This window comes from Coregonus lavaretus (genome assembly GCF_964263955.1).
Source record: "Coregonus lavaretus genome assembly, chromosome: 24".
Lineage (NCBI taxonomy): Eukaryota > Metazoa > Chordata > Actinopteri > Salmoniformes > Salmonidae > Coregonus > Coregonus lavaretus.
This window is the reverse complement of record NC_140011.1, coordinates 39,896,206-39,914,998: the sequence shown is the minus strand read 5'-3', so window position 1 is coordinate 39,914,998 and position 18,793 is coordinate 39,896,206. Positions and strand designations below refer to the sequence as shown.

Here is an 18,793-nt window from a genome sequence, read left to right as displayed (position 1 = left end):
TAGTTGATCTAGAAGTGTTGGAGAGACTACAGAAAGATAGGGAGGGGTTGATCCAGCTGATTTCTTTAAGAGACGTCTGAAAACTGTGTATCAGGATTTTGTGGCCATTTACACAGATGGTTCAAAGATCCAAGGACAGGACGTACTGGGTCAGCATTTGTAGCGCAGGAATGTGGAGTGGAAGTCAGGAAACGTATTACAGATCATCTGGCTGTATATACGGCGGAGCTGATGGCCATACTGTTGGCCTTGCAGTGGGTGGAGGAAGTCAAACAAGACAGAGTAGTTATTTGCTTTGATTCATGTGCAGTGTTAATGAGTCTCCAGTCCTTCAACTCACGTAGCAGACAAGACCTGCTTTATGAGGTGCTACAAACCCATGGCAGGATTAAACAGATGGGTATTCAGATAAGATTTACTTGGGTCCCAGCCCATGTGGGGGTGGAGGGGAGGGGTGGAGGGAAACGAGGCATTAGATGAACATGCTAAACAAGCACTTAGTAGTGGGGATGTTAAAGTTTCAATGAGCAAGGCAGAGACAAAAAGACTGATATATACAGTGATGGTGCAGAGATGGCGGGAGCAGTGGAATGGAGATAATAAGGGAAGGCATTTCAAATCAAATCAAATCAAGTACAGAGGAAAGGGAGGGGAGGGGAGGACGGCAGGAAGGGACAGAAGAGAGGAGGCTATTTTTACAAGATTAAGGGTGGTACACAGCCAGTTGAATAATACATTAAATGTGATAGGAAAGCATCCATCAGGAAAGTGTGATTATTGTCAGGAAATAGAGACTGTGGAGCATGTATTGCTACAGTGTGGGCAGTATCAGAGGGAAAGAGAGAGGATGGGATCTCTGAGGGAGAAGGGGATATAGGAAATTAGTTTAAATAGTGTATTGAGTAGAACGTCATTAGATATAGTCTCAAATATTTTGTTATATTTTTTAAGAGAAACGGGGTTGGCAGGTAGGATTTAGTTTCTCCCTGTCTCAGGCCCACACTCCAGTACGGAAGGTGGCGGTAATGCACCATAATGTTGGATGCCAACCGCCGATAAACCCCACTGAAGAAGAAGAAGAAGACGATTTTCTCTGCTCCGAAATTTGCAGAATAGAAAGCTTATGTTGTCGGTCAGCCTTGAAGAAAACTAAACGAGCATAACTTGTCATGAGTGTTTTCTGTCGCTTTCTCTCGAGAGGACTTCTCTGCGGACGGGCAACATGTCGGTTTGTAACCGGACAGCAGGATTTCAGCGGTGGCATGCTGCGGATGGCTCGGGCTGTTGGCTCGACAAGGTAATGCCCTCTACTTGCTCCAGGCTAATAAATTGACGGCGAGTTAACATTCTAGCTAGCTACCTTCTTTAGCTACGTAATGTAAATGCACCGAATAAAAACATTACAGGAGAAATTGGATAGCAAGTTATTCAAGCAATCATCGACCTTTATTTGTGGCTGTTTGTGTTATTGAGGGATAGCTAGGGTATTTTATTTAGATGTATAGCTAACGTTAGTTAGCCAGCTAGCTGTACACTTGGCTGTGCCTGTGGGCTAAATTAATATATTAAAACATTTTATGTTGTATGACAAGCAGTGTGTGCCCATCAGATGTTGCTTGCATTGATGACTGTATTGTTTGTTGTCAAATCTCTAAAGCCCGACATTTGAATAGTATTTTAGCTAGCTAGCTAACCAGTTAGGCCAGCATTCCAACAATGACCCCGACCCTACATACTCAGTATTTTTTAACTGCCCTAGGCTAGCAATCTAACGTTATGGTAAATCAGTTACTTCGTTGAATGAAAACATAATGTTGACAGACAGTCAGTTACTTGTTTTGTTCACTACATTTCTTAGCCGAATTCATTACCAAGGATATGTTAATGTTAACAATTAATTCACGTCATTCTCACCTCTATTGTACCCCTGTGAAGATAGCAGCTAATGTGTTATCAAATAAACGACATGACTAAAAGATGTGGACACCTGCTCGTCGAACATCTCATTCCAAAATCATGACCATTAATATGGAGTTGGTCCCCCCTTAGCTGCTACAACAGCCTCCAATCTTCAGTCGCTCTGGATAAGAGGGTCTGCTAAATTATGTAAATGTTGGGTGTTGGAACATTGCTGCAGGGACTTGCTTCCATTCAGCCATGAGCATTAGTGAGGTCGGGCACTGATGTTGGGCGATTAGGCCTGGCTCGCAGTCAGCGTTCCAATTCATCCCAAAGGTGTTCGATGGGGTTGAATTCAGGGCTCTGTGCAGGCTAGTCAAGTTCTTCCATACAAGTGGGAAATATAAAGATCCAGTCCATAAAAAAAATTGGAGGCCCCTTACACTTCAGTGTTGTGATGCAAAAATTCTAACAAAATGTATAGCGCATAGAATTAGAAAGGTATTGTCGGACATTATTCATCCTAATCAGACAGTTTTTTTTTACATGGACGATACATTGGAGATAATATAAGGCAAATACTGGAAACAATAGAACACTATGAAAAATCTGGGAAACCAGGCCTGCTTTTGATAAAGTACTACTGGAGTTTATATATAAATGCCTGGAACATTTCAATTTTGGACAATCTCTTATAAAATGGGTTAAAATCATGTATAGTAACCCTAGGTGTAAATAATGGCTATTTCTCTGAAAGTTTTAAACTGTCAAGAGGAGTAAAACAAGGTTGTCCATATCAGCATATCTATCTATTATGGCCATCGAAATGTTAGCTATTAAAATCAGATCCAACAATAATATCAAGGGATTAGAAATTAGAAAAACAAAGATGTCATTGTACGCTGATGATTCATGTTTTCTCTTAAATCCAAAACTTGGATCCCTCCACAGCCTCATAGAGGATCTAGATAAATGTTCTAGCCTCCCTGGATTACAACCAAATTATGATAAATGTACTATATTATGTATTGGATCACAAAAAAATACAACTTTTACATTACTGTGTAGTTTACCAATAAAATGGTCTGATGGTGGTGTGGATATACTTGGTATACATATCGCAAAAGAAATAAATGATCTCACTCCAATACATTTTAATAGAAAGTTAGCAAAAATAGATAAGGTCTTGCTACCATGGAAAGGTAAATACTTGTCTATTTGTGGAAAAATCACAGTGATTAACTCTTAATATAAAGTAATATCCCCGTTTTTTAAATTATGAGAAGATTCAATTTTATTTGGAACGGTAAGCCAGACAAAATTAAACGGCCTATTTATATAATAAATATGAATTTGGAGGGCAGAAATTATTAAATATTAAAGCATTAGACCTCTCACTAAAGGCTTCAGTCTTACAAAAGTTATACTTAAATCCAAACTGGTTCTCTAGCAAATTAGGGTGAGACATTCTTACTATGTTCAAGAATGGCCTTTTTCCCTTTATTCAGATTACAATTTCTCACTTTCAGTTATTTGAAAAGGAAATAATCTCCCAAATATCACTATTCCTAAAACAAGTCATAGAAAGTTGGTTGCAATTTCTTTTTTCATCCACCAGAAACGACAACAAATAACACAACAAATATTGTGGTTGAACTCAAAAATACAAATTGATGATAAACCATTATAATCTTCGTAAATGATATCATAGGTAGGACTGGTGGAGTTATGTCGCACATGCAGCTAACAAAAACATATGGAAATGTCTGCTCTACCCAAATTACAACAAACTAATTGCAGCATTACTGCAAAAATTGAAGAGGAAAGTGTCTGTCCTGAGTGGCGCAGTGGTCTAAGGCACTGCATCGCAGTGCTAACTGTGCCACTAGAGATGCTGGTTCGAATCCAGGCTCTGTCGCAGCCGGCCGCGACCGGGAGACTCATGGGCGGCGCACAATTGGCCCAGCGTCGTCCAGGGTAGGGGAGGGAATGGCCGGCAGGGATGTAGCTCAGTTGATAGAGCATGGCGTTTTCAACGCCAGGGTTGTGGGTTCGATTCCCACGGGGGGCCAGTATAAAAAAAATATGTATTCACTAACTGTAAGTCGCTCTGGATAAGAGCGTCTGCTAAATGACTAAAAATGTAAATGTCGGCCCTGCATTAAAGACCATAATTGCTTAAAGAAAATTGTGATTAATAAAAAAGTACACCAGTTTCATTTAAGGACCAAAAAATTGATAGCCGTCCCATATAGATTACATAATAGTTGGGAAGAGATTTTTGACGTACCGATTCCATGGCACAGAGTTTATGAACGGATACGCAAAACGACACCAGATTCAAAACGTATAATTTTTCGATGTAAATTATTATACAAAATTCTTCCAAACAATAAAATGTTATTTACATGGGGGATACAACCTTCCCAGCTCTGCAGATTTTGCTGCGAAGAGACAGAATCATTAGATCATTTGTTTTGATACTGTCCATATAAAGCTTGTTTTTGGTCACAGTCCAGGAATGGCTGAAGAATTGCAATATTTACCTGGAGCTAACCCTGCAGATGGCACTACTGGTGATCTGAAAAGTCATAGTCAATCAATCAATCAATAATATAATAATACTTTTAGCACAAATGTTTATTTTCAATTTACAATCTGTAGAAACAATGAGAATAGAAAGGTTCAGAACTTTTGTGAAACATCACAGCACAGTTGAAAAATATATGGCCAATAGAAATCCAAAATGGATGGTGTTAAGAGATAGATGGGTGGTGTTGAATAGAGCTGAAGGTTGGGACTAATAACAAGGTAACAAATGTAAAACATTCTGTGTCCGTAAAACCTATAGAGGTTATAGGTTAAGAACTTTTGTGAAAGAGCACAGTTTGAAAGATATGGCAAATAGAAATCAAACCAGATGGACATCAGAAATAGATGAGAGAGGTTGAGGGTAGAGGAAGGACAGGAGTAAAAACAAACAAAATGGAACTATTGTAAAATGGACTGTCCATAAAATGTATATAGTATGTATGAGCTGGAAGTAGAGGCCTAAGCGTTGTTGTTCACTAGTTTACTCAAATTACGGGAGGGGTGGTAGGGTTAGAAAGTAATAAAGGAAAATATATATATTTTTTAAAGGGTGTGTGTGTGTGTATATATAGAGTTGTGGTCAAACATTTTGAGAATGACACAAATATTAATTTTCACAAAGTCTGCTGCCTCAGTTTTAATGATGCCAATTTGCATATACTCCAGAATGTTATGAAGAGTGATCAGATGAATTGCAATTAATTGCAAAGTCCCTCTTTGCCATGAAAATGAACTTAATCCCCAAAAAACATTTCCACTGCATTTCAGCCCTGCCACAAAAGGACCAGCTGACATTATGTCAGTAATTCTCTCGTTAACACAGGTGAGTGTTGACGAGGACAAGGTTGGAGATCACTCTGTCATGCTGATTGAGTTAGAATAACAGACTGGAAGCTTTAAAAGGAGGGTGGCTTGATTCAGCTGCGGGATCGGGGCACCACCAGTGCAGAGCTTGCTCAGGAATGGCAGCAGGCAGGTGTGAGTGCATCTGCACGCACAGTGAGGCGAAGACTTTTGGAGGATGGCCTGGTGTCAAGAAGGGCAGCGAGGAAGCCACTTCTCTCCAGGAAAAACATCAGGGACAGACTGATATTCTGCAAAAGGTACAGGGATTGGACTGCTGAGGACTGGGGTAAAGTCATTTTCTCTGATGAATCCCCTTTCCGATTGTTTGGGGCATCTGGAAAACACCTTGTCCGGAGAAGACAAGGTGAGTGCTACCATCAGTCCTGTGTCATACCAACAGTAAAGCATCCTGAGACCATTCATGTGTGGGGTTGCTTCTCAGCCAAGGGAGTGGGCTCACTCACAATTTTGCCTAAGAACAAAGCCATGAATAAAGAATGGTACCAACACATCCTCCGAGAGCAACTTCTCCCTACCATCCAAGAACAGGTTGGTGACGAACAATGCCTTTTCCAGCATGATGGAGCACCTTGCCATAAGGCAAAAGTGATAACTAAGTGGCTCGGGGAACAAAACATCAACATTTTGGGTCCATGGCCAGGAAACTCCCCAGACTTTAATCCCATTGAGAACTTGTGGTCATTCCTCAAGAGGCGGGTGGACAAACAAAAACCCACAAATTCTGACAAACTCCAAGCATTGATTATGCAAGAATGGGCTGCCGTCAGTCAGGATGTGGCCCAGAAGTTAATTGACAGCATGCCAGGGCGGATTGCAGACGTCTTGAAAAAGAAGGGTCAACACTGCAAATATTGACTCTTTGCATAAACTTAATGTAATTGTCAATATAAGCCTTTGACACTTATGGAATGCTTGTAATTATACTTCAGTGTACCATAACAACATCTGACAAAAATATCTAAAAACACTGAAGCAGCAAACTTTGAAGACCAATACTTGTGTCATTCTCAACTTTTGACCACGACTGTGTATGTAATAAATATATATATATTTATTACATACACAGTGTAACAATATATATAAATAAAATAAATATATATATATTTATTTATTAGTACCAGTCAAATGTTTGGACACACCTACTCATTCCAGGGTTTTTCTTTATTTTTACTATTTTCTACATTGTAGAATACAATTGAAGATATCAAAACTATGAAATAAAACATATGGAATCATGTGGTAACCAAAAGTTTTAAATCAAAATATATTTTATATTTGAGATTCTTCAAAGTAGCCACCCTTTGCCTTGATGACAGCTTTGCAGACTCTTGGCATTCTCTCAACCAGCTTCATGAGGTAACCTGGAATGCATTTCAATTAACAGGTGTGCCTTGTTAATTTGTGGAATTTCTTTCCTTCTTAATGTGTTTGAGCCAATCAGTTGTGTTGTGACAAGGTAGGGTTGGTATACAGAAGATAGCCCTATTTGGTAAAAGACAAGTCCATATTATGGAAGAACAGCTCAAATAAGCAAAGAGAAATGACAGTCCATTACTTTAAGACATTAAGGTAAGTCAATACGGAACATTTCAATAACTTTGAACGTTTCTTCAAGTGCAGTCGCAAAAACCATCAACCGCTATGATGAAACTGGCTCTCATTAGGACCGCCACATGAAAGGAAGACCCAGAGTTACCTCTGCTGCAGAGGATAAGTTCATTAGAGTTATCAGCCATTTATTGCAGCCCAAATAAATGCTTCACAGAGTGGAAGTAACAGACACATCTCAACATCAACTGTTCAGAGGAGACTGTGAAAATCAGGCCTCCATGGTCAAATTGCTGCAAAGAAACCAGTACTAAAGGACACCAATAAGAAGAGACTTGCTTGGGCCAAGAAACACGAACAATGGACATTAGACTGGTGGAAATTAGTCCTTTGGTCTGAATCAAAATTGGAGATTTTTGTTTCCAACTGCCGTGTCTTGGTGAGACGCGGTGTGGGTGAACGGATGATCTCTGCATGTGTAGTTCCCACCATAAAACATGGAAGAGGAGGTGTTATGGTGTGGGGGTGCTTTGCTGGTGACACTGTCTGTGATTTATTTAGAATTCAAGGCACACTTAACCAGCATGGCTACCACAGCATTCTGCAGCGATACGCCATCCCATCTGGTTTGGGCTTAGTGGGAATATAATTTGTTTTTCAACAGGACAATGACCCAGCACACCTCCAGGCTGTGTAATGGCTATTTTACCAAGAAGGAGAGGTATGGAGTGCTGCATCAGATGACATGGCCTCCACAATCCCCCGACCTCAACCCAATTGAGATGGTTTGGGATGAGTCGGACCGCAGAGTGAAGGAAAAGCAGCCAACAAGTACTCAGCATATGTGGGAACTCCTTCAAGACTGTTGGAAAAGCATTCCAGGTGAAGCTGGTTGAGAGAATGCCAAGAGTGTGCAAAGCTGTCATCAAGGCAAAGGGTGGCTATCTGAGCTCTTCAGTAAGGCCATTCTACTGCCAATGTTTGTCTATGGAGATTGCATGGCTGTGTGTTCGATTTTATACACCTGTCAGCAACGGGTGTTGCTGAAATTGCCGAATCCACTCATTTGAAAGGGTGTCCACATACTTTTGTATATATAATGTGTATGTTAACTCTAACAATGTATTATTCTATTGTCTGTTGCAGCCCTGTGAACCTGACCTATGACGTGTTTGACGGGACAGGGGACAGCACCCCCCTGGTATTCCTCCATGGGCTGTTCGGCAGCAAGTCCAACTTCCACTCTATAGCCAAGTCCCTGGTGCAGAGGACAGGCCGAAAGGTAACGCATAGTCTCACAAGGCAGACAACTGTTTCAGATATATTACATGGGCGGCAGGTAGCCGAGCGATTAAAGAGTGTTGGGCCAGTTACTGAGAGGTTGCTAGTTCGAATCCTCAAGCCGGCTAGGTGAAAAATCTGTCTGTGCCCTTGAGCAAGGCACTTAACCCAAATTGCTATGCTAAATGGCTAAAATGTAAATATACAGTTATTTACCACAAAGAGCAACACTAATGTTAAAGACTGGAAATCAAGGATGGGTAACACAAGAGGAGGGAGGGATACACTAGGCTATGTATGCTTTGGTCAAGTGTTATCTTTCTCTCTAAACGACCGGTGATATAATAGTTAGTGTATAGATTTTATCTGAAGCCATGCTGATAAGGTTCAGTTATTCTCTCACATACAGCCAGGTGTGCACAACTCTGTTCCTCGCGGGTGGCTGTTTTATTCATGCTTTCTAATTGGTGAGTGTTGTGAAACCAGATATGTGCACTTTGGCCAATCAGTGACATTAATACATTCAAGTGCCAGTGATAAATGAATACATTTACATTTTAGTCACCAGCAGGATTGTGGCCTGTACCCTACTCCCCCCTCCCACGTACTCCCCCTCTTTACTAATGAATCCCTAGTGTCTTTCCTGTCTGAGTGGTCACGCAGGAATGGACTGGACTGTAGTCTTCCATCTAGCCTATATCCCCTCCCTCTCCCCCCTCTCCACCCCCCCTAGTGTCTTTCCTGTCTGAGTGGTCACGCAGGAATGGACTGGACTGTAGTCTTCCATCTAGCCTATATCCCCTCCCTCTCCCCCCTCTCCACCCCCCCTAGTGTCTTAACTGTCTGAGTGGTCACGCAGGAATGGACTGGACTGTAGTCTTCCATCTAGCCTATATCCCCTCCCTCTCCCCCCTCTCCACCCCCCCTAGTGTCTTTCCTATCTGAGTGGTCACGCAGGAATGGACTGGACTGTAGTCTTCCATCTAGCCTATATCCCCTCCCTCTCCCCCCTCTCCACCCCCCCTAGTGTCTTTCCTATCTGAGTGGTCACGCAGGAATGGACTGGACTGTAGTCTTCCATCTAGCCTATATCCCCTCCCTCTCCCCCCTCTCCACCCCCCCTAGTGTCTTAACTGTCCTTTGTCCAGTCAGGTGCTGACGGTCGACGCCCGTAACCACGGTACCAGCACGCACAGCGCCGACCTGACCTACGAGGCGATGACCAATGACTTGACACACCTGCTCGCCCAGCTGCACATCGGGAAGTGCGTCCTGATTGGCCACAGCATGGGGGGCAAGGTCGCCATGACGACAGCCCTATCGCAGGTAAACGAACGAACGCCCCCAGAACATCAATATGAATCATTACCGCACCGTGGTTTCTGTTCAGCTTGAAGCTGCACTAATTACATTAGAAACCTGCGTTGATTACTGCTGCACTGTACCATGGGAAAGTGACTGCCCATCTCGCCTTACTTCCTGGATCCAGTCCCATACTTTTTCTGAATGCGCTTCAAGATTATATCATCAAAATCACAAAACCGCAGTCATTTAGCATATATACGGTATATAAAATGATATTCATATTCATGGGTTAATTTACTTCTACTCGATGCCTGTTAATGAAGTTTTTAGATACGGAAGTGGTCACACTTTCCCATCGTATAGAGGTGGCAGAACTTTGTTCTTTCCGGTTCTCATTTCTTCCTCTCTCTTCTCCCTCTTCCTTCTCTCTCCCTCCTTCTACCTGTCTCTTCATCTATCCCTCCCATTACCCCCATTCCCCTTCCTTTCCCCGTATCTCTCCCTGTAGCCTGGCCTGGTGGAGAGGTTGGTAGTGGTGGACATCAGTCCAGCCCAGACCACCACCCGCACCAACTTCCACTCCTATATCCAGGCCATGAAGGATGTGAAGATCTCTAGTGACCTCCCTCGCTCGACCGCCCGCCGCATGGCCGAGGACCAGCTACGCAAACTGGTCAAGGTTAGGGCAAGCTTCTCTCACTGGCTATCACTACCAGGGTTCACACTACTGTTATTACCACCAGAGCTGTGTTCGAATAACCATACTAACATACTGTATACTACATACTTAATGAGTATATACTATTAGTTCATTTTAGTATACTGTAAACTAAAGGTATCCTTTCAGTTGAGCGAACTAGCGCTACACCTGTCTACCGGAAGTTGATGCTGTTGCTATGCAACCTCTTGCTAGCTTGTTAGCGTAACAAATTACTAGCTAGACATCTTATGACTTCATGTGTGCACTCTGGGCGTTCGTAAATTCAGAACGTTGTCAGATTTTCCTTTAGTAAATTCAGAGTGTTTCGCTCTCTGAGCGTTCAGAGAGCACACTGGACGCTCTGGCCGAGGAGTATGGTTGATCTGAGTGTTCTGACCTCACAACGGCAGTCAAGCACCTAAGCTAACTGGCTAACGTTGGCTAGCTACTTCCTGACACAAATGAGAGAACACCTCACTGACCATTTTACTCACCTTAGCAAAGCTGGTTAGGCTGTTTTCATGTTATCCTGAGTGTTGGTGACTGTAACTGTGCTGCTGGCAACAATTTAATAATGTTTTGTTGTTGACGTTTACTGACACCTGCCATATGTTGAGTGTTTCGTAAACTATCCCACTTAGCTAAGAATGACGTGAATAATCAGGTCAATAAACGTTGGGTAGTTAGTTAGATACCATATAGTTAATATACTGGCAAGTTCGATGTATTAGTAGCCAACTAACGTTAGGTAACTAGCTAACATACCGGTACATACTGCTGTAATGATATGCTATGCGGTTCGTAAGGATAGCGTAGCTAACAAATTGTCAGCCAACATAATGTGTAACGTATTTGAAAAGTCATTACTTTATTACATTGCTCAACATTTTTCTTAACATTTGTCATAATTAGTTAAAGCAATGAATTTGTATCCGCTCTCGTCAAACTTCGGCTGCATATTTTCAGCCATTTTCTTCAAATCTGAAAACGTTGTGAAGCCACGCCCATTTTCGGAGGAATTGCATTATGGTCCCTAAAAGCACAAAAATAGTGTCCACTGCTTGTATAATTAGTATTTTGGCGAATGTAGTACGACATCCAGGAACTTTTGGCATACTAACTATATCCATACTATGACCAATAAGCATACTACATACTCAATTTACGTCACAAATAGTATGGTTAGTGCGGTTAGTATGAGTATTCATACACAGCTCAGGGTTCACACTACTGTTATTACCACCAGGGTTCACACTACCAGTCACTACTGTTATTACCACCAGGGTTCACACTACCACCAGGGTTCACACTACTGTTGATGCCACCAGGGTTCACACTACTGTTATTACCACCAGGGTTCACACTACTGTTATTACCACCAGGGTTCACACTACTGTTGATGCCACCAGGGTTCACACTACTGTTATTACCACCAGGGTTCACACTACTGTTATTACGACCAGGGTTCACACTACTGTTGAGACCACCAGGGTTCACACTACCAGTCACTACTGTTATTAACACCAGGGTTCACACTACTGTTATTACCACCAGGGTTCACACTACCAGTCACTACTGTTATTACCACCAGGGTTCACACTACTGTTGATACCACCAGGGTTCACACTACCAGTCACTACTGTTATTACCACCAGGGTTCACACTACTGTTATTACCACCAGGGTTCACACTACTGTTGATACCACCAGGGTTCACACTACCAGTCACTACTGTTATTACCACCAGGGTTCACACTACTGTTGATACCACCAGGGTTCACACTACCAGTCACTACTGTTATTACCACCAGGGTTCACACTACTGTTATTACCACCAGGGTTCACACTACTGTTGATACCACCAGGGTTCACACTACTGTTGATACCACCAGGGTTCACACTACCAGTCACTACTGTTATTACCACCAGGGTTCACACTACTGTTATTACCACCAGGGTTCACACTACTGTTGATACCACCAGGGTTCACACTACTGTTGATACCACCAGGGTTCACACTACCAGTCACTACTGTTATTACCACCAGGGTTCACAGTACCAGTCACTACTCGGATACCTCCTGCACCTCGACCTGTTGTTTCGGCCTGTTGTTACCAAAGTTTAATTTGTTCATAAGTGTTTGTGTCAAAACCTGCTGATTTGGACGGAATATTTACCAACTAGTCAGCTAGCTACCTAGGTTGCAATGGAGCCCGCTTCGCCTGGAATAGCTAACGAACGTTTCCAGCGCTGTAGAAGCTGTGTTTATTACGCTCTTGTCCTGGACAGTAATAACAATCCGGAGTTCCAATGCGGTAATTGTTTGCTTGTGGAGGATTACAGGAATGAGGTGGCTATCGTTAGCAAGCAATTTTCTATTTTGCGCAAACTTATGGAGAAAACGTAAATTTGAACTTTCTCGTTCTCAACTCCTGTGGCTGGACGCCGCTCTGGCTTGATGGATGGACGTGTAGCCCTCCATAACTGGCTACGTGACTATTGCAGCTCTGTGGTTGTAACATTTATTGACCATTTTTTATACCTTCTGGAAACAAAGCTTGTTTTTATAAGGAGGATGGGATCCACCCAAATTATTTGGGTTCCTGGATCCTTTCACAGCATTATAAGGCTGCGTTGAGACAATGACCCAAGCCCAGCTCAGTTAATCCCTACCATTGTGTTGCTATGTTGTCATAATGCTTCAGCAAATGTACATTATCCCATGGGTGTTGGTAGACACAATGTAAGTAACCTAATTTACAGTGCATTTGGAAAGTATTCAGACCATTCACTTTTTCTACATTTTGTTACGTTACAGCCTTATTCTAAAATAGATTTTATTTTAAAATCCCTCACCAATCTACACACACTACCCCATGATGACAAAGCGAAAACTGGTTTTTAGTTATTTTTTTCAGATTCATATATCTTTTTAACAGAAACCTTATTTACATACGTATTCAGACCCTTTGCGATGAGACTCGAAATTGAGCTCCGGTGCGTCATGTTTCCATTGCTCATCCTTGAGATGTTTCTACAACTTAATTGGAGTCCACCTGTGGTAAATTCAATTGATTGGACATGATTTGGAAAAGCACACACCTGTCTATATAAGGTCCAACAGTTGACGGTGCATGTCAGAGCAAAAACCAAGCCATGAGGTCGAAGGAATTGTCCGTAGAGCTCCGAGACAGCAATGTGTCGAGGCACAGATCTGGGGAAGGGTACCCAGAAATGTCTGCAGCGTTGACGGTCCCCAAGGACACAGTGGCCTCCATCATTCTTAAATGGAAGAAGTTTGGAACCACCAAGACTCTTCCTAGAGCTGGCCGCCCAGCCAAACTGAGCAATCGGTGGAGAAGGGCCTTGATCAGGGAGGTGACCAAGAACCCGATGGTCACTGACAGAGCTCCAGAGTTCCTCTGTGGAGATGGGGGAACCTTCTAAAAGGACTACCATCTCCGTAGCACTCCACCATTCAGGCCTTTTATAGTAGAGTGGCCAGACGGAAGACACTCCTCCGTAAAAGGAACATGACAGCCCGCTTGGAGTTTGCCAAAAGGCACCTAAAGGACTCTCAGACCATGAGAAACAATATTCTCTGGGCTGATGAAACCAAGATTGAACTCTTTGGCCTGAATGCCAAGCATCACGTCCGGAGGAAAGCAGGAACCGCTCATCACCTGGCCAATACCATCCCTACAGTGAAGCATGGTTGTGGCAGCATCATGCTGTGGGGATGTTTTTCAGTGGCAGGGACTGGGAGTCTAGTCAGGATTGAGGAAAAGATGAATGGAGAGATCCTTGATGAAAACCTGCTCAGTACCTCAGACTGGGGCAAAGGTTCACCTTCCAACAGAACAATGACCCTAAGCACACAGCCAAGACAATGCAGGAGTGGCTCCGGGACAAGTCTCTGAATGTCCTTGAGTGGCCCAGCCAGAGCCTGGACTTGAACCCGATCGAACATCTCTGGAGAGACCTGAAAATAGCTGTGCAGCGACGCTCCCCATCCAACCTGACAGAGCTTGACAGGATCTGCAGAGAAGAATGGGAGAAGCTCCCCAAATACAGGTGTGCTAAGCTTGTATTGTCATACCCAAGAACACTCAAGGCTGTAATCGCTGCCAAATATGCTTCAACAAAGTACTGAGTAAAGGGTCTGAATACTTATGTAAATGTAATTTCAGTTTTATATTTGTAATACATTTGCAAACATTTCTAAAAACCTGTTTTTGCTTTGTCATTATGGGGTATTTTGTATAGATTGAGGGGGGGGGGGGGGGACAATTTAATCCATTTTAAAATAAGGCTGTATTGTAACAAAATGTGGAAAAAGTGAAGGGGTCTGAATACTTTCCGAATGCACTGTATGTCCCTCTAATAATAATAATAAATAATATGCCATTTAGCAGACGATTTTATCCAAAGCGACTTACAGTCATGCGTGCATAAATGTTTTGTGTATGGGTGGTCCCGGGGATCGAACCCACTACCTTGGCGTTACAAGCGCCGTGCTCTACCAGCTGAGCTACAGAGGACCTCTAACTGCCATGAATGCCTCTGCTGATCCTACAGCTATTGTATGCAGTAATCATGTGCCTATGGACAAGAGTTATACTGTTAGCACTGAGGCGGTGTGCCCTAGTAGGAAGTCCGCTGTGTGCAGCTCACCCTGCACTAACATAAATAACATGAGCATGTCTACTTCTGCTAAGCTTCCCAGTAAAGCAATGAAAACAATCAAGCATCCCAGAAAAGTGCTAAAATTAGCCCACGTTAACATATAAAGCTTAAGAAATCAATAATTTGCTAGAAACAGATGACATTCATATTATGACAATCTCTGAAAACTCACTTTGATAATACCTTTGATACAGTGGTAGCAATACATGGTTATAACATCTACAGAAATGCCAATGGTGGAGGTGTTGCTGTTTATTCAGAACCACATTCCTTTAAAGCTTAGAGAGGATCTCATGTTAAATACTGTTGAAGTAATATGACTACAGGTTCATCTGCCTCACCTAAAGCCCATTCTGCTGGGAAGCTGATATAGAACACCAAGTGCGAACAGTCAGTATCTGGATAACGTGTGAAATGCTTGATAATGTATGTGATATCAACATTGTTTTCTGGATGATTTAAATATTGATTGGCTTTCATCAAGCTGCCACTCAAGAGAAAGCTTCAAACTTTAACCTGTACCTGCAACCTGGTTCAGGTTATCAGTCAACCTACCAGGGTAGTTACAAACGGCACAGGAATGAAATCATCAATGTATTGATCACATCTTTACTAATGCTGCAGAAATTTGCTTTAAAGCAGTATACAAATCCATCGGATGTAGTGATCACAATATAGTAGCCATATCCAGGAAAACCGAAGTTCCAAAGTCTGGGCCTAATATAGTGTATAAGGTCATACAATAAGTTTTGTAGTAATTCCTATGTTGATGTAAAGAATATTTGTTGGTGTGTAATGAGGAGCAGCCAGACGCTGCAATTCACACATTTATGAAATTGCTTATTCCAGTTAGTAATAAGCATGCACCCATTTTAAGAAAATGACTGTAAAAACGGTAAAATCCCTGTGGATTGATGAGGAATTGAAAATTTTTATGTTTGAGAGGGATGAGGCAAAAGGAATGGGAAATAAGTCTGGCTGCACAACCGATTGGCAAACGTACTGCAAACTTAACAAATCATGTGACTAAACTGAATAAAAAGAAGAAACTATACAATGAAACAAAGATGAATGATAGTTAAAAGCTTTGGAACACAGTGAATTTTTGGGCAAAAAGGCAAACTCCGCTCCATCATTCATTGAATCAGATGGCGCATTCATCACAAAACCCACTGATATTGCCAATTACTTGGCAAGATTAGCTCATTTAGGCATGACATGCCAGCAACAAAAGCTGACACTACACATCCAAGTATAACTGATCAAATTATGAAAGACAAGCATTGTCATTTTTTATTCTGTAAAGTGAGTGTGGAAGAGGGGAAAAAATTGTCTGTCAACAATAAGCCACCGGGGTCTGACAACTTGGATGATAGCGGACGATATTGCCACTCCTATTTGCCATACAGTGGGGAGAACAAGTATTTGATACACTGCCGATTTTGCAGGTTTTCCTACATACAAAGCATGTAGAGGTCTGTAATTTTTATCATAGGTACACTTCAACTGTAAGAGATGGAATCTAAAACAAAAATCCAGAAAATCACATTGTATGATTTTTAAGTAATTAATTTTGCTTTTTATTGCATGACATGAGTATTTGATCACCTACCAACCAGAATTCCGGCTCTCACAGACCTGTTCGTTTTTCTTTAAGAAGCCCTACTGTTCTCCACTCATTACCTGTATTAACTGCACCTGTTTGAACTCGTTACCTGTATAAAAGACACCTGTCCACACACTCAATCAAACAGACTCCAACCTCTCCACAATGGCCAAGACCAGAGAGCTGTGTAAGGACATCAGGGATAAAATTGTAGACCTGCACAAGGCTGGGATGGGCTACAGGACAATCGGCAAGCAGCTTGGTGAGAAGGCAACAACTGTTGGCGCAATTATTAGAAAATGGAAGATGACGGTCAATCACCCTCGGTCTGGGGCTCCATGCAAGATCTCACCTCGTGGGGCATCAATGATCATGAGGAAGGTGAGGGATCAGCCCAGGACTACACGGCAGGACCTGGTCAATGACCTGAAGAGAGCTGGGACCACAGTCTAAAAAAATAAACATTAGTAACACACTACGCCGTCATGGATTAAAATCCTGCAGCGCATGCAAGGTCCCCCTGCTCAAGCCAGTGCATGTCCAGGCCCGTCTGAAGTTTGCCAATGACCATCTGGATGATCCAGAGGAGGAATGGGAGAAGGTCACTCGCCGTGTTTGGAGAAAGAAGAAGGATGAGTACAACCCCAAGAACACCATCCCAACCGTGAAGCATGGAGGTGGAAACATCATTCTTTGGGGATGCTTTTCTGCAAAGGGGACAGGACGACTGCCCGTATTGAGGGGAGGATGGATGGGGCCATGTATCGCGAGATCTTGGCCAACAACCTCCTTCCCTCAGTAAGAGCATTGAGGATGGGTCGTGGCTGGGTCTTCCAGCATGACAACGACCCGAAACACACAGCCAGGGCAACTAAGGAGTGGCTCCGTAAGAAGCATCTCAAGGTTCTGGAGTGGCCTAGCCAGTCTCCAGACCTGAACCCAATAGAAAATCTTTGGAGGGAGCTGAAAGTCCGTATTGCCCAGCGACAGCCCCGAAACCTGAAGGATCTGGAAAAGGTCTGTATGGAGGAGTGGGCCAAAACCCCTGCTGCAGTGTGTGCAAACCTGGTCAAGACCTACAGGAAACGTATGATCTCTGTAATTGCAAACAAAGGTTTCTGTACCAAATATTAAGTTCTGCTTTTCTGATGTATCAAATACTTATGTCATGCAATAAAATGCAAATTAATTACTTTAAGATCATACAATGTCATTTTCTGGATTTTTGTTTTACATTCCGTCTCTCACAGTTGAAGTGTACCTATGATAAAAACTACAGACCTCTACATGCTTTGTAAGTAGGAAAACCTGCAAAATCGGCAGTGTATCAAATACTTGTTCTCCCCACTGTATCTTCAATTTTAAGCCTACTAGAAAGTGTGTGCGCTCAGGCCTGGAGGGAAGCAAAAGTAATTCCGCTACGCAAGAATAGTAAAGCCCCCTTTACTGGCTCAAATAGCCGACCAATCAGCCCGTTACCAACCCATAGTAAACTTTGGGGAAAAGTTGTGTTTGAGCAATGCTATTTTACTGTAAAAAAATTGACAACAGAATTTCAGCATGCTTATAGGGAAGGACATTCAACAAGCACAGCACTTACACAAATGACTGATGATTGGCTGAGAGAAATTGATGATAAAAAGATTGTGGGCGCTGTTTTGTTAGACTTCAGTGCAGCTTTTGACATTATCGATCATGGTCTGCTGATGGAAAAACTTAAGTGTTATGGCTTTACACCCCTTGCTATATTGTGGATAAAGAGTTACCTGTCTAACAGAACACAGAGGGTGTTCTTTAATGGAAGCCTCTCCAACATAACCCAGGTAGAATCAGGAATTCCCCATGGCAGCTGTCTAGGCCCCTTAATTATTTCAATCTTTACTAATGACATGCACTGGCTTTGAGTAAAGTCAGTGTGTCTATGTATGCGGATGACTCCACATGTTACAGCTACTACAGCGAGTGAAATCACTGCTGTTTCAGAATGGGTGGCAAGGATTAAGTTAGTCCTAAATATTTCAAAAACTAAAAACATTGTATTTTGGACAAATCATTAACTAAACCCTAAACCTCAACTAAATCTTGTAATAATTTGGAAATTGAGGTTACTCAATTGCTTGGAGTAATCCTGGATTGTAAACTGTCATGGTCAAAACATATTGATACAACAATAGCTAAGATGGGGCGAAGTCTGTCCATAATACAGCGCTGCTCTGCCTTTTTAACAACACTATCAACAAGGCAGGTCCTATAGGCCCTAGTTTTGTCGCACCTGGACTACTGTTCAGTCTTTTGGTCAGGTGCCACAAA

The 18,793-nt window shown here is 42.4% G+C and overlaps 1 protein-coding gene across 1 annotated transcript in view; it reads left to right on the top strand.

The window, feature by feature from the left end:
• Positions 1-1,090: 1,090 nt before the first annotated feature.
• The window catches only part of abhd11 (abhydrolase domain containing 11), a 30,409-nt gene continuing 12,706 nt past the window's right edge, over positions 1,091-18,793 (top strand). Inside the window, exons 1-4 of the mRNA XM_084141144.1 lie at positions 1,091-1,297; positions 8,053-8,188; positions 9,340-9,513; positions 10,001-10,171. Coding sequence (XP_083997270.1) covers positions 1,170-1,297; positions 8,053-8,188; positions 9,340-9,513; positions 10,001-10,171 — 609 coding nt within the window. The 5' untranslated portion in view covers positions 1,091-1,169. The remainder of the gene's footprint in view (positions 1,298-8,052; positions 8,189-9,339; positions 9,514-10,000; positions 10,172-18,793) is intronic.